The sequence below is a fragment of the Panthera tigris genome, chromosome B1, assembly GCF_018350195.1.
Source record: "Panthera tigris isolate Pti1 chromosome B1, P.tigris_Pti1_mat1.1, whole genome shotgun sequence".
Lineage (NCBI taxonomy): Eukaryota > Metazoa > Chordata > Mammalia > Carnivora > Felidae > Panthera > Panthera tigris.
This window is the reverse complement of record NC_056663.1, coordinates 120,752,273-120,775,142: the sequence shown is the minus strand read 5'-3', so window position 1 is coordinate 120,775,142 and position 22,870 is coordinate 120,752,273. Positions and strand designations below refer to the sequence as shown.

The 22,870-nt window shown below is 36.4% G+C and overlaps 1 protein-coding gene across 2 annotated transcripts in view; it reads right to left on the bottom strand.

Annotated features, from left to right (window-relative positions):
- The window catches only part of EMCN (endomucin), a 103,606-nt gene that overhangs the window by 35,751 nt on the left and 44,985 nt on the right, over positions 1–22,870 (bottom strand). For both annotated transcript variants that reach the window (XM_042984129.1, XM_042984128.1), the window contains exons 4-5: positions 13,129–13,239; positions 505–543 (exon numbers count right to left, since the gene is read on the bottom strand). In XM_042984129.1, the coding sequence (XP_042840063.1) occupies positions 505–543; positions 13,129–13,239 (150 nt within the window). The remainder of the gene's footprint in view (positions 1–504; positions 544–13,128; positions 13,240–22,870) is intronic.

The following is a 22,870-nucleotide window of genomic DNA, read 5'->3' as shown; positions in this document are numbered from 1 at the left end:
AATCTTTTTCAGTTTCTGTTGCGCCATCGTCCTAGATTTACTCATTTTAAAACTTAGGATAACAAAACAGGAGCACTTCTTGGAGTGATAATATTTTAGGCTTCACTGTGGTTTGTAACATCAACTCTCTGACTGTCAGGATCAGGCTGTGTTGGGAAGCACAGAGAAGACAGAGACATACTATCCTTCTGGGAGAGGGCATGCCAACCACAGAAACAGACAGGGAAGAGCGGATTCTGGGCAGAGGACTCTTCCACAGGCTTCATGCATTTACCAGGACTGATTCCACTCACTCTGGCCACAGGGGACTCAGGCACATCCTATACTCTGATCTGCATTTTATTTATTATTTATTTTTTAATACAAGTTCTCCTAAACATGTTAGTTGTCATGTCATGTTTTCTCTTGTACTATTTCCTCTGCCCTCACACTGACTGATGTCCTTTAATCTCATTTTGGGGATCTTTCTCATGAATGTTCTCAGAGAGGAGAAAATGAACTTACCTGGTGTTTCTGTTGTTTTGATTGAACTCTGATTCTCAGCTTTAGAGAAAAGAAAAGAAAAGAAAAGAAAATCACTACAAGGAAATGTTGACTGTCCCAATTGTTACAGGTCGTAAATGGACATAGATCCTACTTCATTTCTGATGCATTTTTCTTTGAATCATAAAATCACGGGGCGCCTGGGTGGCGCAGTCGGTTAAGCGTCCGACTTCAGCCAGGTCACGATCTCGCGGTCCGTGAGTTCGAGCCCCGCGTCGGGCTCTGGGCTGATGGCTAGGAGCCTGGAGCCTGTTTCCGATTCTGTGTCTCCCTCTCTCTCTGCCCCTCCCCCATTCATGCTCTGTGTCTCTCTGTCCCAAAAATAAATAAAAAACGTTGAAAAAAAAAAAATTAAAAAAAAAAAAAAATCACAAGGTGTTCCTGGTTAGAAAGACTTTAGAGCTAAGGTCAGCCATTTTTTTTTTCTTAAAAGGCCAAATAGTAAATATTTTAGGCTTTGTGGGTCATAAGTCTCTGTAGCAACTATTCAACTTGCCGTTGTAGTGTGAATGCAGTCATGCATAACACCTAAAGAGACTGTGTGGAACACATATGGCTGTGTTCCAATGAATCTTTACTTACAAAAACAGGTGGGGTGCTAGACCCTGTCTGTGGGCCACAGTTTGCTGAATCCTGTTTTAGAGCGTCTGGTACAACTCCATATCCTCAATAAGCCAAGAAAATGCAGACAACTACAAATTCTTTGGGCGGGGCTTAATGAGTGACATGGCCATGTGTCATATTCCCACTAAGAGATGATGCATTTCCTGACCTGAGAGAGACTTAGGAAGGTTCGGACAGATACCTCTCAAACTCAGGGAATTCCTTTAACATAAACATAGTTCAGATGAGCTTTCTACAATAAAATTACTTGAAAAAATTACAATCAAAGATCACTTCAACAACTTTGAGTGTATGTACCATGAACAAAATCTGTCATGTGAAAAATAGAGAAAAACAGAGAAAATGATTTTAAAATAACCAGAAGCCCAATACAGATAGTTTAAAATATCCATTTGACCCCTTTGTGTGTTCACTTGACTGCCTATCAGCATCTTGAATTTAACATGCTTAAAATAGAACTCTTGACAGGTATCCTTATATCTTCCTCTTCCCCCACTTTCTTGGTTCAGTGCATGGTAACATTGTCCCCCAGTTGCACAAGCCAAAAAGTAGTAGCCTTCCGTGATTCTCCTCTTTTTCTCATCCCTATGGGCTTTGGCTTGAAAACACATTCCAAATATATTCATTACTTAATTGGCTACTGTTCATCTAGCACCGATCTCTCTCCCTAGTTCCTGCAATAGCCACCTAGAAAAATCTATTTAAATTTAAGCTTCACTACTCTAATGGCTCCCTATTCCTTTCACTATGGATGGTAAGTCTTTACAGGACATGACCCCCTGTTTCACCCTGATTGGTAGATAACATCATGGAGCTCTTCCTACCTTGGGCTTCTCTGCTCACTCTTCCCTGTGCCTTGGTGTTCTCTCAGGCTACGCTCTGGCTTCCTTCTATCTGTCGTGACTCTGCTCAGATGTCACCACTTAGAGAAGTCTTCTCCAACCACCTCACCTAAAGCGGACTCCTTATTTCTCTTCAAACTCTGCCACTCGGCTTCGTTTGCTCAACAGTCCTTTTATTACCACAGTGACATTTTTATTTTTTATTTTTTTATTTTATTTTTTTTTAATTTTTTTTAACGTTTATTTATTTTTGAGACACAGAGAGACAGAGCATGAACGGGGGAGGGTCAGATAGAGGGAGACACAGAATCGGAAGCAGGCTCCAGGCTCCGAGCTGTCAGCACAGAGCACGACGCGGGGCTCGAACTCACGGACTGTGAGATCGTGACCTGAGCCGAAGTCGGCTGCTTAACCGACTGAGCCACCCAGGCGCCCCACCACAGTGACATTTTTAAAATGTACTTGCTGTCAGTTGAATATGACTCCAGGAGGACAGAGATGGCATGTTTTATTCAGAGCCACAATTTCAGCACCTACCACCAGGTCTCTAGTAAAAATGTGGAATGAGTGAGTGAGAATAGGAAATAACAATAGTAATAAATAAGAAAAATTCTACTTACCTGAATTCAATTTTTCAGGGAAAAGAATGTGTTATTTAAAATTGCCAGTTGGACAGCACTCTCAACAATAGCCAAATTATGGAAAGAGCCTAAATGTCCATCAACTGATGAATGGATCAAGAAATTGTGGTTTATATACACAATGGAGTACTACGTGGCAATGAGAAAGAATGAAATACGGCCCTTTGTAGCAACGTGGATGGAACTGGAGAGTGTGATGCTAAGTGAAATAAGCCATACAGATACCATATGGTTTCACTCTTAGGTGGATCCTGAGAAACTTAACAGAAACCCATGGGGGAGGGGAAGGAGAAAAAAAAAAGAGGTTAGAGTGGGAGAGAGCCAAAGCATAAGAGACTCTTAAAAACTGAGAACAAACTGAGGGCTGATGGGGGGTGGGAGGGAGGGGGTAATGGGTATTGAGGAGGGCACCTTTTGGGATGAGCACTGGGTGTTGTATGGAAACCAATTTGACAATAAACTTCATATATTGAAAAATAAAATAAAATAAAATTGCTAGTTGGATAACTATAGCTGCCATTAAGCATACTCTTATGATTAGTTCCACATATTATTTGCTGATGTCTGCAAGGGACAGACAATTACCATTCTGCAGATCTACAAATATTAGCTGAGAAAAGTGAAACTCCTTTCTCAAGGTGGGGACAACAATTATAAATTAGGTGTGTTCATTCTAATGTCTATCCTCTTCTACTAAAGTAGACAGTTTTTCTATCCACTAACCCACCCTGAATGGAAAATTTATGTAATTGATTTTTGCTTTTGATAACTAGTTAAAATACTTTTGAACATGGCATAATGCTGTATTTGGAAGATGCAGTTAAAATATTTATCAGCTGCTAGAGGATTAGGATGCAAAGACAATTAAAACCCTTTGTTCCTATTGCTATGAATATCAGGTCATAACCTTTCTTGCTGATAGACTTCATTAAGAATGAAAAAAATTTAAACTTGTATCAGACAAAACCTGATTGTTCTGTATTTAGTTTTTTTATTAGCCTTCAGAAATGCATAATAACTTTAGAAGGACGTGTCATTTATAGAAAATGAACTATGTCTTAAGACTTAGCTGAATCAAAATAATAACGTATGTCAGTGCAAAACCCTTATATTGAGTGTACGAAGAGGTCCAGACTCTTTTTTTTTTTTTCAGACTTTTATATATGAATGCATATGCTGTTTTTTTGAGGAACAAATTCTGCAGATCTTAAATATTTAATCAAAACTAAAATAGATACCTTTTTTTGTATGAAATCAAAGAGAGATTATTTTGAAAGTAATGAAGTGTTTTCATATGGCACTTCAAATTTGGAGTCAGTTCTGTGGGCATAAAAGTTTAATAACGATGAATGTTATAGAACACGGATAAAGTGTGAATTCATGAAATGTGAAGACATTTACAATTATTCCTGAGTTTTAATTGTAAGTTTCATAATACATGTTTTTAGAAAAATCTAAACTCTGATCTATAGTGAAGTGAGTAAAGTCAGATAGCAAATGAGTATAGTACATGCTATTAAGCTACTCTCAAATTTAACTATTTAGTAAAGACTAAAATCTTAGTCAAAGTGGTTGGCAACTTAAAATCTGTTGAGTTTTATTCTATGAGATGGAAGTATTATGAAATGCAAGAGAACTTCTAAATTTTCAAACTTAAATCCACATTAATCGAAAACTATACTCAGTTAGCTTTTAAAACAGAAAGCTTAAACAGCAAAACAACAAACAACTTTGCTAAATATCGTCTTATAAAGAATATTGTACTCCTAACTATATATGCATATATAACTGTATATAGTTATGCATAGAAAATGTCACTAACAGGAAAGGAGAAAAGATACATTCCCATATATATTCCATATATAATTCTTTACTGATATGCTTAAAAATAATTTACTATGCCCAATTCATGTTTTCCTTATCATTTTCTTATGCACAGCGTTGGCTGAGTCATTATATGTGACATTAGAGTTGACGCCAGATCAGCACAGGTTTGAAATGTGTGGGTCTACTTACACACGGATTTTTTTTTTTTTTTTTTTGGTACAGTGTAGGACTATAAATGTATTTTCTTTTCCTAATGATTTTTTAAAATTTATTTATTTTTGATAGAGAGAGAGAGAGAGAGAGAGAGAGAGACAGAACTAGAACGGGGGAGGGGCAGAGAGCAAGAGGGAGACACAGACTCCAAAGCAGACTCCAGGCTCTGAGCTGTCAGCACAGCCCAACGCGGGGTTTGAACTCACGAACTGCGAAATCATGACCTGAGTCAAAGACGCTTAATGGATTGAGCCATCCAGGAGCCCTTCCTTATGACTTTCTTAATAACATCTTCTCTTCTTTAGGTTACTTTATTATAAGAATACAGTATATGATACATATTACATACATGTGTTAATTGACTACTTATGTTATTTGTAAGGTCAACGGTAGGCTATTAGTAATTAAGTTTTTGGGGAGTCAAAGTTATACGTGGGTTTTCTACTGCCCAGAAGGTCACCCCTCCCAACCCCCATGTTGGTCAAGTGTTAACTTGTATTTCTGGTTTGGCTAAACCATGACTTGTGTATGACTCAGACTTTGTTGTCCTAAGAATTCCTCTTGAAATAATACAAACTAATTAAATATCATGTAAGAGATGTTATGATTAAGTTCCCAGATAAGTGGCATAGGTAAATGGTGCAGTTCCCTAAGGAAATAACGAGCCTGGGCGATCTGATAAATTAATAGTTTCCAAAGGATGAGATGCATAGCGTTGTATGAGATTCCATAAGGCAGTACTGGAAAGTGACATTAAATAAGATTGAAACATTCAATGAAAATGTTATTAGCTTTTCATCTTTCTTTCAGTTTATTTGGTTATTTCAATGAGGAACTTTCAAAATTACAATTTAATGCAAATGTGTGATTAATACCTAACATGTGCTTATCTTGATTTATTTTTTTTAAACAAGAATGACCAAGCCTTAAACAAAGAGCCTTTGGCAAGCAACAAAACCTAGCTACAACTTAATTATATTTTGTTTTTTTTTAATTTGTTTTAATATTTATTTATTTTTGAGAGAGAGAGAGAGAGAGACAGAGTGCCAGAGGGGAGGGGCAGAGCAAGAGAGGGACACAGAATCCGAAGCAGGCTCCAGGCTCTGAGCTGTCAGCACAGAGCCTGACGTGGGACATGAACTCATGAACCGTGAGATCATTACCTGAGCCAAAGTCAGATGCTTAACCCAGTGAACCACCCAGGTGCCCCTTTACATTGTTTTTATAGTGATTTTATAGCTACTGTTGATGCCTCATGAAACACATTTTTCATTTACAATGGTTTTCTTCTCAAGCAAATTTAAGAACAAAAAGTGCATCAGTTTAAAGGAAGCTAATAAATAATAGTGCAAATGGTTTACATATCTCGTGACACTCATTAAATTGTGGGAAATACTGAGCTAAAATCTTGTAGAGGCCCTTGATGGATGTGTAGAATCGGGATAAGCAATTGGAGGAAAGAAGAGGGGAAGAAGAAATAGGAACACGCAAATGAGGAGCTCAGGATGAAAAAGCCGGTCAAGAATAAATCTGGCCTGATGGGTGACGGCCGGAGAACCACCTTTCTTAGAATCACAGGCTTATATTCTGGGCCAGCCAATCAGCCAATTTGTGCTGTAATTGGTGAACACTTACTTGTCAAGCATATGATTCACACAATTAAAAGCAAATTGTGGGGTGCCTGGGTGGCTCAGTCGGTGAAGCGTCCAACTCTTGATTTCAGCTCAGGTCATGATCTCACAGTTCATGAGATTGAGCCCCGTGTCAGGCTCTGCACCCACAGCACAGAGCCTGCTTGGGATTCTCTCTCTCCCTCTCTCCATGCCCCTCCCCCACTAGCATGTGGTCTCTCTCTCAAAATAAATAAACTTACTTGTTTTCTACTACCTTTATATACTTCATATAAAATAGTCATGATGAGAACAAATAGGGTATAGTGAAGAGTTTGAGTTTTGAGGCAAGAAAAACAGTGTTTGAATTTAATTCTTTTAATTTAACCATGGCCAAGTCATTTAGTCTTTCTGAACCTATTTCCTTATTTGAAACTGGTGTGATAAATACCAACTTTGCCTGTCCTTTATAAGGATTATTATTAATAAAATAATAGCTAACGTTTATTATGTTTACTTGCCAGGAATTGTTTTAAGCTTTGTGTATTTTATCTCTTTTAATCTTCACAAGAATCCTACAAGGTTATGATCTTCTAGCTCTTTTTCAGATGAGGAAACTGAGGCACAGAGAAGTTAAGTGGCTTATCAAAGGCCATAGTACAAATAAATGATTGTGCTATTATTTGAGCCTGAGCAATCTCACTTCAGAATCATGCTTCATAACCAATAAGCTAACTTCCTTTTGGCATGATTAAAGAGCTTAATTTGGGGCGCCTGGGTGGCGCAGTCGGTTAAGCGTCCGACTTCAGCCAGGTCACGATCTCGCGGTCCGTGAGTTCGAACTCCGCGTCAGGCTCTGGGCTGACGGCTCGGAGCCTGGAGCCTGTTTCCGATTCTGTGTCTCCCTCTCTCTCTGCCCCTCCCCTGTTCATGCTCTGTCTCTCTCTGTCCCAAAAATAAATAAAAAACGTTGAAAAAAAAATAAATAAAGAGCTTAATTTTTATTTTAAGACGGGTGTGGTGCCTGGAAAAGCAGGGCTTAAGCGTAGGTCGTTCTCATGTTTAGCTACCAGTATATCTAAAATGTCTATTTGGTTATTGTACAATTATCTCTGTTTTTTTGTGCAGACATAAACTCCATATTAAGCTGGAATAAATTATAGAAGAAAGATACATATTTGATAAACTAGTCACTATTTGTAAATGTTATTACTCTTACTTAATAACCTACTGATGACTTATAAATGTTATTCATTTCTACTTGACAGAAGCCAGATTTTAAGTCTGTAATATTGTTTATGCTGTGGTAGCAGAAAATCTGGCTTGGCAAAACCCTTGTAGGTATTTGGACCAAGTCCTTGCCTTCGTTGAGTTAAGTATTGGCATATTGTCCATCTCGATCTGCTTTCTACGTATAATCTTATCCACATTCTTTCCTCAGCCAAGTGAGAATTCACCAGCAAGAGAAAGAGTAATAGTTTTCCCTTCCTTGCCAATCTCTTGCAGTGTGTACCGTGCTTGCTTTTAAATCTGGTTACAGATACCTACGTGATTAAATGACCAGCAAGAAAAGCACCTATTTTGCTTTCTCCTCTCCATCTTCCTCTTCCTTTACTCTTCTCTCCTCAGAAACCAACTGAATGTGCACCCAGTACCTGGGAATAGGACCTTATTGGAACAGGTCTTTGCAGTTGTAATTAAGTTAAGGAACTTCATAACTACAGGCGTCTGTATAAGAGAATGCACAGGGGTGCCTGGGTGGCTCAGACGACTAAGTGTCCGACTTCGGCTCAGGTCACAATCTCGCGGTTCATGAGTTCGAGTCCACGTCAGGCTCTGTGCTGAGAGCTCAGAGCCTGGACCCTGCTTCAGATTCTGTGTCTCCTTCTCTCTCTGTTCCTTTTCCTGCTTACACTCTGTCTTGCTCTCTCTCCCAAAAAGAAATAATAAAAACATTAAACACTCAGAAAATAAAAAAAGAAGAAAATGCACAGACAGAAAGAGGAGACACAGAGGGAGGAGAAGGCATGTGATCACACAGAGAAAAAGACCATGTGAAGACAGAGGCAGAGATTAAAGGGGTGCATCTACAAGCCAAGGAATGCAAAGGCCTTCTGGCGGCCATCCCTAGAAGCTAAGAGGCATGCCAGGCACAGAAGCCTTTTAATAGACTTGTAGTGAATAAACTAACTTATTAATTAATTCAACAGGCTCTCATTTATTTAACTGTAAATTCAGAACACTAAGTTAGTGATACTATCTATCTTAAAAATTCTGGAATTCCAGGAACATGTCTTCCCCAGGTTGAATAAAAGAGTAAAATAAGAGAAATACACTGAACTTTAAGAGAATGGGAAATGATTAGAGATAAATGGTTTGAGGACTTGCTTCTTTTTGATCTACATCCTTTCTAGGGAGTAAAGCAATAAATTTCACTAACTCTTCTTTACTTGAAATCAAATCTACACTTCAGATGATGTACCCACAGTGCTTTTACCTGATAGTTACTATCCAAGGATCCATTACCCTATGTTTAAGAGGAAGATAAAGCTTCAGCTGTTCAACCTTCTCTTACCAGTAGATTGTTTGGTTCTCCTCCTGTCTCTGGCTCTTGGGTTTGCTAATTTTGAATATTTATGTGCGTGATGGGTAGAGATGGAAAGGGAACATTGCTCTGCTAACTGGGAATCTGAGCTAGCTCCTGGTTTCATCAGGCACAAATGGAAATGCGTGCAAACTCATTATAGCAAATGGATTCCATACTAAGCAGGAAGCACCTTGAGAAACAAGAGAGGTCTGAGGAGAAATGACTACCCCAAAAATGAGTTTTGTAAAAAAATCTCTAAAGGATTTAGTATGGAACTGGTTAATCAAATGGCAAATGCAAAGAATAGCAGTAAATACCTTTATTTAATTATCTTGCTTTCCAGGGTGCCTTATTTTTCAAGAAATAGCTTTGTGGGTGTATTTTTTTTTAAACTACTTGGAAGAAAGCCACTTCAAACTGTGTTTAGAAGCTAAATAAATACAATAGTCCCCAGAACAGAGATGCATAGGGCATTTTACTGCATAAATCAAAGTAAAATTAGGAGTCTTAATGGACTCATGGGGCTGACCACACACTTCTGTATAAGTGCTAATTTTAATAAACCATGGTCCCTGAATGACATTTTCCTAATCAGGGACTGAATGAGTATTAGTGCAGAATACAGATTATTTGAGCTTAGTCTTCAACTGCTATACATTTTGCAGATGCATATTTACTTTTATTCTTGTTTATATTCAGGACAATCATATTATGAAATGGATGGGGTTTTGGTCTGCTAAAGGTATCTTACAGACATATATTGCCTGCAAAATAGATTCTACTTAACAGAAGCCAAAACACTACCACAAGGAAATGTTCTACATATGAAGGAGCAATGGCCCCTCTCTTCAAATTCCTCTATGTGGAAATTGTCTCATTAAATAAAACCATTAGTTCACAGTTATGGTATGAAATTAGGCTCCTTCTATATAACCTCCTTTATGTTATGTTAAAGAGAATTCAATATAATGGGAAAATGGATGTTCCCGATGTGTTTCTATTTTTTTTTTAATGTTTATTTTTGAGAGAGACAGAGTGTGAGCAGGGGAGGGGCAGAGAGAGAGAGAGGGAGACACAAAATCCGAAGTAGGCTCCAGGCTCTGAGCTGTCAGCACAGAGCCCAACGCGGGGCTTGAACCCACGAACGGTGAGATCATGACCTGAGCCGAAGTCGGATGCTTAACCAACAGAGCCACCCAGGCACCCCTGTTCCTGATGTACTGGGCCTTGCACATCCCACTTGCCATCTCCTTCTACCACAGAGATCTCCCAAGAAGAGACTTGGAGACTGTAAGTCATCTATAGCTGTTTCTTATTAAGGACTATGGATATGCCAAGAATGCCTTTATTGTTTATAATGGATGGTGTGTGATAAGGCTGTTATGCCAGATTACTAGCTTTTCCAGTCAGGATATTTTGAATAAAGATACAAATTACTTCACACCATGGAGGCCAGGATTTGGGAAGTGCTTATAGTGACGATATATGTGGTTGGAGCTAGAAAGTTGTCTAAGCTCAAGGGAGCTCTAGGTCTTGCCGCTCTCTCTGTCTCTCACAAACAACTTAATCTTGCTCATGGGGTCTGTTCATCTCCCACATCCCTTCTCTCCATTCTTCCCTATCAATTTTTATTATTCATACCATCTGTTTGCTTATGCCATAGGTATGCACAGGAGTCGTCATGGTTGTCTCAGACTCACTCTGTTGAAACCTTTCTGCTTCAGTTTTCACAGCTAATAACTTTTTCATTTGTTTGAGTTTTCTAGTTAAGGTTACACAGAAAGTAAATTTGATTAGACTAGCTCAACATTTTCTTTCCTTTTGTTTTTATTTTATTTTATTATTTTATTTTATTTTTTAATGTTTATTTTGAGAGAGAGAGAGAGAGAGAGAGAGAGAGAAAGCAGGAGAGGGGCAGAGAGAGAGGGAGAGAGAGAGAATCCCAAGCAGACTTCTCACTGTCTAAGCAGAGCCTGACGTAAAGCTTGAACTCATGAACCATGAGATCATGACCTGAGCGGATATCAAGAGTCAGGCACTTAACCAACTGAGCTACTCAGGTGCCCCTCCTTTTATTTTTAGGTAAAGTTTTATAAAGAAATTCACAACCAAATTCACTCATTTTAAGTGTACAAGTCAATAATTTTCAGTAAATTTATAGAGTTGTACAACCAAAACTGTAATCCAGATTTAGAATATTTTCAACATAAAAAACTCCCTTGGGACTTTCTGCAGTCAATCCCCAGTTCCACCTCCAGCTTTAGGCAACTACTTATGTGGTTTCTGACCCTATAAGAATGTCTATTCTGGATGTTTCATATAAATAGAATTATAAAATATGTGGTGTTTTTTAAAAGGCTTTTTTCACCGAGCATAATGGTTTTGAGGTTCATGGTATTACCACATGCATCAGTAATTTGTTCCTTTAAATTGCTGAATGGTAGTCCATTGTATGGATATCCTGTTTTAGAATATTCCAAACCCATTTCAAGTGGAAAAACCAATGGAATATTCCATCACACCAGTTAGTGGACATTTGGATTGTTTCCAGTGTGACTATTATGAATATTGTTACTATTAATAATGTCTCAAAAACACCTGTCTTGATTACTGTAGCTTTAGAGTAAGTTTCGAAGTTAGCTTATGTAAGTCCTCCAACTTTGCTCTTCCTTGACCAAATAGTTTTAGCTATTCTAGGTATTTTTCATTTCCAAATATTATTTAGGATCATCTTATCACTTTCTAATGATTTGCTGTGATTCTGTGATTCTGATAGGAATTGAATTGAATAAATTAGTCAAATGTTTATCAATGGGGGGGAATGCCAACTTAAAATATTCAGTCTTTCCATCCATGAATATGTAATATCTTTCCATTTACTTAGATATTTAATATCTCGCAGAACAATAGTTCATTGTGCAAATCTTACACTACTACTATTAAATATATTCCTAAATATTTTATTCTTTCTGGTGCTTTTGTTAATGTCACTATTCCCTCAATTTTATTTTTGAATTGTCATTGTTAACATGCAGAAATATGGTTTATTTTTGTATCTCTTATATCTTGTGATAGGAAATACTCTATTAGCTTTAGTAGTTTCTGAGTTTTTTGGTTTTCTACATAAATTATGATATAGTATGCTAAGAAAATCTGTTTTATTTCTTCCTTTCAAATCTGTATGAATGGATCTATCTATCTGTCTGTCTATCTATTCTACCTACCTACCTACCTACCTGTCATCACCTTGTTGTCCTATCTAGGACCCTTGGTTATAATTTTGAAAAGAATGGACATCTTCGCTGTGTTCAAGATCTTAAGAGGAAACCATGAAATATTTCACTATTAAGAATGATGTTTTCATAGATACCCTTTTCAGTTGGGGGAAATTACACTTTATTTCTAGTTTATTGAAATTTCTAATTAAAAGTGGGTACTAAATTTTGTCAAATGCTTTTTCTGCATCTACTGACTCCACCAATATAGTGCGTTGCTCTACTTGATTTTCATGTATTAAGCCAGTCATACATTCCTGGAAGAAAATCACTTATTTATGTTTTCTATCCCTTTCTGTATGTTGCCAAAGTTGGTTTGTTAATATTTTATTAAGGATAGTTGCATCAATGTTCATGAAGGATATTGGTTTTCTTTACTTGATTTTGTTTTCTTTTCATTCTTTTCTAGCTTTGGTATGAGGATAAAGCTGGCCTCAAACAATTACTTCTGTAGTGTTCCTTCCTCCTCTTCCTGAAAGGATTTGAGAAGAATGGTATCATTTCTTTTGAATATAGAATTCAGAGTTGAAGCCATCTTGCTTGAAGTTTTCTTCATGGGACCATTTAAAATTTCTAATGCAATATCTTTAATTGTTTCTATATCTTTTCAGACTACCTATCTTATTGAGTCAATTTTAGCAATTTGTTTCTTTCTAAGAATTTTCCCATTTCATCAAAGTTTTCTAATTTGTTGCCAAGGTCACTTTTTGTGTTTTGTGTCAGGGGTTATCATAGATTACTGTTTGGCCTTAAAGTGATCTTTCCTGGCACCCACCCATTTGTGGCTATGGAGGGATAAAGTATCACGGTACAAAGCCAAGTTGCCAAATGGTTGTCCAATTTGGTAGAGACCAGATAAGACAGGTGGGGGCATGGTTCTTCGGTAGCTGTGGGCTGGAAAATGTTCTGAATTTAATGCTATCCAACATACAAATTTAACATTTCAGCATGAATTTTTACACTTACTCTTGTGTTGGGAACTCTGTGATGTTGAAGCAGAGTTGGAAAGTGGAGGATTTGTCACTGTTGCATTTGCAGTGGTGAACTCATTCTTCATGACACCCTTGGTTGGGTTTCCTAATGATGTAAAAGGATAAGCAGCCATCAGGGGTATAACCAATAAAGAATCTCATTAGCATTAATATTAAAATCAGTTACAACTTGAACTTTAGTTACCGAAAGTCTTCTGATCAAGATTTAGAAATTCAACATTTTGGTGAGTACCTTTTGGTGATCAGTTAATTACATCAAGAAAATGGAGGAATATTAGACTCTTCCCTATGTCTGCTATAGGTTATCTCATTTGAACAGAACAGTAATCCTATTAATTAAGTAATAATTATCATCATTCTTTAACATATGAGATTCAGAAAAGTTAACTTCCCCATTTTCATGTAACTTGTAACAGAAGAGAGGCAGGATCTGAATCTAAGCCTTTCTGATGCAAAAGTTAATCACTCAGCTACCCTAGAAAGGGGGTGGTAAGAAAGGGGTAGTAGTTGAAGATGGTAGTTCCCATGCTGTCTGGGGAAGAATTTTTAGGTGGGTGAAATAGACAGCAGGAAAGGGATAACAGGAAGTACATAGAATAAACTTTACATTTTTTTGGCAGAAGGGGAAGTAGAATTAACAACAAAGGAAAGGTAACCTGAACTTACAAAAATAACACTGGAATATGACTACTTGAAAAAATTTATATTTACACAAATATTATAAAAACAAAATGGTGAATGTCCCTCAGTCTTTTCAAAGTCTAATGTGGAGAACATTGGGTTAGTGAAGAAACGACAGACATGATGATTAGTGTGTACTTAAAGTTAACTAGATATGATGGTAGCTGGAGGTGGGAGGAAATCAGTTTAATAGATTTCTTTCACAAGGTAGGTTGAATTGCTGTTTTCAATTGCCAATCAGCTTCCATTCTATGGCAGCAAGCATCTATAGTGTAATGCAAATTTTTAATGCAGTTGAGAGATTCATGCTGGAGAAATTGATAGTTTGCAAGAAGCCCTCATAGACATTGGGCAAATATGTTTTCACACAAAAAGGCTTCAGGAATTGGTATGCCAGCAAAATATAAATATAAATTCAAATATAAGCCATAGCATTAACACTGCATATGGTAAAGAAAGATTTGAAATGGGCAAAACTTCAGAGGAATCTTAAAGTATTAAACTGACAGATAAATATTTGAGAAAGTAAAGAGATAGCTTGTAGCAGAAATTGATGTTTGTGATAGCATGGAAGTACAAAAGATCACCCTGAATACAGGAACTCCACACTCGAGAATGAAGAAGGAATATGTGGGGTAAAGATTTTGCTCCTCACTGGAACTCCAAGAACATATTCTTAAAAAGCATTGGAACAGGATTTCCTCTTTAGAAATATTTGGTGAAGAATTCTTCTTCTGAGTTAAAAATAGAAAACCATGAAACAGCTATCCTGATGGCCTAAAGAATTCCCTAGCATAAGACAGACTCAAAAGTCTTGGACATGGTAAAGAGAATATATATTTAAGAAAGATATGGGAGGCTGGCTGATTAGCAAAATACAAAGAAAAGAGGAGAATAATGGAATATCTGGGGATACAATGCCAAAGAGATTGCTTTGAGAATTGCCTATTATTGATGTGGAATATACATCACAAATGAGGGTAGAATGAGAGCCTATACTTAACACAGGACAGGTTGTCAATTACACAGTGTCATGTAGGCCATAGAAGGAATCTTGAATGCTTTAAAGGTAACCAAAATATTTTTAAACATACATGGTGGACCTAAAACCAATAGAAGGAAAGATGCAGAGACAAATGCTGCCACAGCCACAAATTTTGAAATTTTCCTAGTATACTGAGATGTTTCGAATTCTAGTCAAGAGAGAAGAAAATAGGTGACCTACATTTATTAAGATATGAGACTCTTAAAAACTGAGAACAAACTGAGGGTTGATGGGGGGTGGGAGGGAGGGAAGGGTGGGTGATGGGTATTGAGGAGAGCACCTGTTGGGATGAGCACTGGGTGTTGTATGGAACCCAATTTGACAATAAACTTCATATACTGAAAAAAATAAATTAAAAAAATAAATCTTTAACAAAAATAAAAAAATAAAAAATAAATAAAAAATAAAAAAAAAGATATGAGAATCACAGTCGTGTATTAACATCTTGTTCGGAAAATTTTCCCAATTGTACTTGGAGTTCTCACATAGTAGATTCTGGACTCCTGCCAGAAAGTGATTGCCATCTCAGAAAAATGAAACTAATCTTAAGGCTGTTCTTTTAACCCATATGGCTTGCTGTCGTCTAGTTTTTCTGTCTGGTCATTTCCCCCAGATAACACTATGTATCTTCTTTGATCTACAGGTGCAAATTGTACTGTAAACCTAGGTGATATTATATGTATTCGGTTTGACAAACCTTATTTAGCTTGAGTAATATTAATTTTTTTATTTTATTTTTTATTTTTTAAATTACATCCAAATTAGTTAGCATATAGTGCAACAATGATTTCAGGAGTAGATTCCTTAGTGCCCCTTACCCATTTACCCCATCCCCCCTCCCACAACCCCTCCAGTAACCCTCAGTTTGTTCTCCATATTTATGAGTCTCTTCTGTTTTGTCCTCCTCCCTATTTTTATATTATTTTTGTTTCCCTTCCCTTATGTTCATCTGTTTTGTCTCTTAAAGTCCTCATATGAGTGAAGTCATATGATTTTTGTCTTTCTCTGAATGACTAATTTCACTTAGCATAATACCCTCCAGTTCCAGCCACATAGTTGCAAATGGCAAGATTTCATTCTTTTTGATTGCCGAGTAATACTCCATTGTATGTGTGTGTGTGTGTGTATATATATATATATATACATACACATTGTATATACTCCATTGTATATACTCCATTGTGTGTGTATATATATATATATATATATATGTATATATATATACATACCACATCTTCTTTATCCATTCATCCATCGATGGACATTTGGGCTCTTTCCATACTTTGATTATTGTTGATAGTGCTGCTATAAACTTGGGGGTGCATGTGTCCCTTTGAAACAGCACACCTGTGTCCCGTGGATAAATGCCTAGTAGTGCAATTGCTGGGTCATAGGGTAGTTCTATTTTTAGTTTTCTGAGGAACCTCCATACTGTTTTCCAGAGTGGCTGCACCAGTTTGCATTCCCATTGAGTAATACTAATTTAAATCGTGGTATCAAAATAGTATTGACTTTACTCTTAGGACTTGTTTTGAAATTCATGCCCTTTTAAGTCTTAAAACTTTGGTATAGGTAGGATGAATGAAAGACAAACTATAAGAATTTTACAACTGTATTTGACTTGGAATAAGAAGAGTCTGACACACTAGAAGCTTGAGAAAGTTGCATCGATGCTAGAAGCTTGAAAAAGTTGCATCAATACCATAGTGTAAGAGTAGGGAAGACACCTTCACTGCAACCATAACATTAAGTGAAAACCATTGGCTAGAAATGAGCAGAATGAATGTGAAGGATTGGGGCTATTTTATAATTACCTTGAAATATTAATGTGAAATTTGTTTTGTATATTTTGTGAGGTTAACTTTTGGGAAGAAGTCAACAAATACGAGTATTAATTATATTAGGAATTTAAGGTGTGTTTACAACAGACCGACTTGAAAGAGAGAGTTTATGGAGTTAAATTGTGCAAGGCATGGGATTAAGCAGCATTATTCCTTTGGAATTATATAATTTGAATTACAGTATTGTTTTTTCTAATGCACATAGCAAAAGCTTCTTGTGTGGTCGCTTTGTCTTCAGAAATAGAATATAAGATAAGGGGCTTTTTGACAAAGTTAGCATTTATTAAAATATATGCTAAATATATTAGTACCGTGGTATGTTAATTCGGTTTTATGTTTAAGAAAAAACATTTGTAGTTAAATTAACTGGAGCTGCCTAGATTGTAAAAAAGCCAAATGGATGTCTTTTTGATAGGATTACTAAGATTAAATAAATGTTACTGTGCATTGCAAAACCCTAGGAGGGTAGTCTTTTCTAGAGCAATTGCCCAAGGATCTCCATTTCCAGGGATGTGCTATGGACTAGCACTCCATAGAAATTCTGTAACCATGGCAACATGGGTAGTCGTGGATAAACTTAATCAAAGTAATGTCTTGATTCATTTCTGTGACTTCTAGCGGTCATATGAAAGAGCCACTCATGTAAAGACTGTGAGAGGCCTAAATATTTATACCAATGGTCCTATGGAGATGCATCAAAGCATGTCAAAGACTGAAGAAAATGTTTCTTAAGAGCTTGCTCAGATTTTCTGATACTTTCTTTGGAATGAAAAGTAATGCCTCAGAATGTAAATAAATTTAGATGCCATGAGAAAAAAAAATGTGAAGGGGTGTAGGCCAAACACCTGAGCAATTCAACTAGAACTCAGGACTGTATCTCCTTCAGTGCTTCAGGATGGAACCAGGCTGCAAGGGAATTCCAAAGATTCTGAAGAGAACAAAATGGTGATGGTAGAGGAATATGTAGGCAAAGTAGGACTAGAGCTTTCAATGGGAGACAAGAGGAGGAGAGAATTTTATTTTTATGTGAATTTTGTGTTTCCTGTTCTGTGGGTAAGGGTATGTGTGAAGGGCCCCTTGAAAGTGTGCGTTTGCCAATACTTTCCCTCTTGCTAGACCAACCGGGTACAACCCCGGGGAAAGTGGACCAGAGCGTACTACCAAGAGCTCTCTGACACTCAGGCCTTGGCTAAGAGAATGTTTAGATGTCTTCAGATCTATTCATTTTCTAACTCAGTTATCAAGTGAAGTTCGTATGGGAATTTGGGGCTGATCCCAGGCCAGGTACAAAGTTTTACTTGTATTGACAGTGGCTCTTTGCTCACATACCCCAGAAATCATGTGGTTTGCAGTGGTTTCGTGACCTCGGAGGGATCTAGTCATTTGGGATTCTTTTTGAGCCCCTGCTCTTCCTTAGAGACTTCATTAATAAGTAGATATTGACTTTCCACTTAAAAAAAGTCTATTTTAATAGTGTTTCCTGGAGCCAGACCAAATATTGGTAGAGGCGTCTCCTTCATTTCTCAGATCTATTGATTTTACACACAAGTGAATAATTGGCAACAGTGTTTATGGGACTTTTAAAAGCTTTTGGGATATTTGAGCTGCCCTTTTGAAAACTGTGGCCCACAACAATTACCAATGGGATGACTCCATGTCAAATGGTGGGAGAAAAAGAGTTGCTTTGTTTGTTTTCTGGTTTTAGAATGCATATTATTATTATTTTTTTTATTTTACTGTGAATGGCATTTAAATAACACAGTAATGCCTTGTTTCAGTGATTTTTTTAACCATACTGCTGAAGCCCTAAGGGCTCAGTGCGGAAGCCTCACAGACTCCCATTAGCAGTAAGAGAGAAAAATGGGTAGAAATCCCTCCTGCCCACATACACCACCACCACATTGCTTCAAACAAGCAGTCCAACTACTATTCAGTATATTGGCATTTTGGACTTCCTCATAAAATTTTACATGGAAATATCTCTGCCAATGAAAAAAAAGCCTTAATTAACAATTGTCTTAATAATGAGGGTCGTAAAATGGTAACCTTGCCTATCCACACTAAAAGCAAGATGAGGAATTTCAGAGTAGGCAGGAATAACAAGATCCACCGTTACTGTGAAATTCAGGTATTCATGAACCTACACTCTATGCAAGAACATGGCCTTTCACCTGGATATATTTCCTTTTCTTTTTTTTTTTAATACAATTCTAACAATTTTGCTGTGTGTGTTTATATAGGTGTGTGTGCATGTGTATATGTGTGTTTGCCACTTAAAGGAAATAAACATCCATAGCAGGCTGGCAATATCATCAAAAGGATAGTCTGAAAGCAGGGAAAGAACAAGAACATTTACCAAAACCTTAAGAGAAAAGTTAAAGTTATAGAATTTGGTGACTACTTTGTGCAGAGAGAAAAAAACAAAACAAAACAAAACAAAAAACCACATAAACCTTACTAATACCTGAGCACTTACTGTTTAAAAGCCAAGTATCATAACTGAGATTAAAATAATAATACCAATTCATTAAGAAATAATTGATTATGAATTTTGAATTAAATGGAAAGAAAAACTTGAAACTAAAGTATCAGGTTTCAAATTGCAAATTGTTACTATAATTTTGTGCTTCTTTTGTTAAGTCATTTAACATCTCGGAAACCCAGGTTTTCCATCTTCAAATAATAAAAATTAAATAATAATTTAAAAATAAACTAAAAAATGATAATACATTTCTTAAAAACAAGAGCCAAATGCACTACCTACTATAAAAATGGTACTTTGAAAACAAATTGCAAAGCATTTTCAAGTTATGCTTGTTATACTCTGGCTAATAGAGACAAGGATATCTATAATACACTTTAGGATAGTTTCCATATGCTTTATTTTTAAAATTACATTAAATTAAATTTTAAAATTGAATGCATAAGGGAAGTAATTTCTGATAGGCAGTATACACACTGAAGAGGGGGACACCTGCCTGGCTCAGTCGGTAGAGTATGCAACTCTTGGTTTCAGGGTCATGAATTCGAGCCCCACGTTGGGTGTAGAGATTACTAAAAAATTTATTTTTTTTAAGAAAAAAAAAGAATTTGGGGAGCCCAAGTGGCTCAGTTGGTTAGGCGTCTGACTCTTGATTTTGACTCAGGTCATGATCTCAAGGTCATGAAATTGAGCACTGGGCCAGGCTCCTTACTGGGTGTGGAGTCTGCTTAAGATTCTGTCTTTTTTATCCTCTGCCCCTCCACCACTCATGCATGCTTTCTCTCCCTCTTTCTCTCTCTCTTTCCAAAAACAAAACAAAACAAAACAAAACAAAACACTGAAAAGGAAATATTTCTTTTAAATGTAATAGGAAGAAATTTATAAACATGTAGAAACTTAAGAATAAACTAAATAACCAATGGGCCAAGGAATAAATAACAAAGGATACTAGAAAATACTTTGAGATGAACAAACATGGAGATGCAACCTACCAAAATTTATGGGATGTAGTAAAAGTAGCACTGAGGGAATCTTATGGATGTAAACATCTATTTTATAAAGGAAGAAAGATCTCATATTAATATTCCATTCTACCAACTTAAAAATTTGGTAAAAGAGGATTGAACTAACCCCAAAGCCAATAGAAGGAAGAAATAATAAGGATTAAAGGGAAGAGAAATAAAATAGATAATAGGAAATAAATACAAACATTAATAAAATAAGAAGTTGGTTCTTTGGGAAGATTGACAGAATTGACAAAGCCTTAGACTGACAAAGAGAAAAGAGAGAGGACTCAAATTACTAAATTATGAATGAAAGTGAACATATTGCTATTATCCTTACAGAAATAAGAAGAGTTATAAGGCAATGCAATAAGCAATTGTATGCTAACAAATTATATAAACTAAGTGAAATGGGAAAAATCTGATTTCCCAGGAAATAACCAACTATGACCAAAACTGAGTTAAGAATAGAAAATCTGAATAAACCTGTAATGAAAAAAGAGACTGAGTTAGTAATCAAAAAACTTTCACAAAGAAAAACCCAGGACTAGATGGCTTCACTGGTCAATTCTACCACATGTTTAAACAATAATTACCATCAATTCTTCATAAACTCTTCCAAAAGTTAGTAGAGGAAGGAGCACTTCTTAATTCATCTTATGAGGCTAGTGTTAACTTGATGCCAAAATTATGCAGAGACATCACAAACTTTTCTTTCTTATGAATATAGACACAAAAATTCTTTTTTTTTTAGTTTATTATTTATTTTTGAGAGAGAGAGTAAGAGTGTGAGCTAGAGAGAGAGAGAGAGGATCCCAACCACGCTCCACACTGACAGTGCTCAAACCCATAAACAGTGAGATCAAGATCTGAGCCGAGATCATGATCTGAGCTGAAATCAAGAGTCAGATGCTTAACCCACAGAGCTACCCAGACACCTCTAGACACAGAAATTCTTAACAAAATGATAAAAATAAAATCCAGCAATATATAGAAAGGATTTTATGCCATGATGAACTGGAATTTATCTAAGAAATGCAAGGTTGGTTCAACATGTAGAAATCAATGTCATATGGCATCTTAAGAAAATAAGAGATAAAAGTCACACGATAATCTCAATATGCCAAGAAAAAGCATATGGCAAAATCAAACACCTTTGCACGATAAAAACATTCAACAAACTCGTACTAGAACTGGGCTTCCTCATCCTGATAAGGGGCATATATGAAAAATGCACTATAACATCATACTTAATGGTGAAAGCATTCCCTATAATTAGGAGCAAAACGAGAACGTTTCCTCTCACTACTTCTATTCAGTGTTGTATTGGAGGTTCTAGCCAGGGAAAATTGATAAGAAAATAAAATAAAAAGCATCTAAAAATTAAAAAAATAAAAAGCATCTAGATTGAAAAAGGAGAAGTAAAACTATATTTGTAAAATCTTGTGTATAGAAAATCCAAAGGAATACACACATGTAAAATTTAGGACCAAAAAATGGATTAAGCAAGAAGGCAAGATACAATATCAGTATATGAATATACATTGTATTTCTATACAGTAGTAATGAACAATCCAAAAACAAAATTAAGCAAATGATTCCATTTACAATAGCATGAAAATGAATAAAATATTAAGAATAAGTTTGACAAAAGAAATGCAAGGCTTCTATGTTGAAAACTACAAACATCATAAAAAAATTAAAGACAGCCTAAAATAAACAGAAAGGTGTCCTATATTTGTAGATTATAAGATTTAAGATTGTTAAAATGGCAATACTTCGCAACTTGATCTGAAGATTTGATGCCACCCCATCACAATCCCAGCTGACATTTTGCAGAAATTGACTAGTTAATCCTAAATTAACTATGAAATCCTATGAAAACTCGAGTGAATCAGAATAGTGAAAATAATGCTGAAAAAGAAGGAAAAAGTTGGAGGACTCACATTTTCTGATTTCAAAACTTAATGCAAATGGGAATCAAAAGTGTATGATTCTGGCATAGAAACAGATACAGATTTGAGTCCAGAAAGAAACCTCATACATTTATGGCCAACTGATTTTCATTGAGAGTGCCAAGACAATTCAAATAGGGAAAGAATAGTCTTTTCAACAAAAGGTGTTAGGACAACTGGTTAATTGTGTGCAAAAGAATGAAGCTGGACACCTACCTCACACCGTATACGAAATTAAAGACTTAAATGGAAAAGCTAACATTATAAAATTCTTAGAAGAGACGATTGGTATAAATCTTTGTGACCTTGAGTTGAGCAATGGTTTCTTAGATTTGACCTCACTGGTGGAAGGAAACCAGAATATGTCACCTTGAAATATGCCTCTTTGGCATAAAAATTATTTTAAACTGCAGCCAATTAAGAGGCAGCCAATGCAGAAAAAGCTTTTCTGCTAAAGGCAGGATACATATTTTCCTTTTACTGGAGACAGACTTTTATCAGCCCAGAAAAGGCACTAAGGGAATCTGCAAATAAACCTTACTGGGGTGTCTGGGTGGCTCAGTTGCTTAAGTGTCACTCTTGATTTTGTCTCAGGTCATGATCTCAGGATGGAGAGATAGAGCCCTGTGTTGCTGGCTGTTCTGGGCATGGTGCTTGCTCTTTCCCTTTCCTTCTCCACCCCCATCCCTGCAAATTGAGCATGCTTGC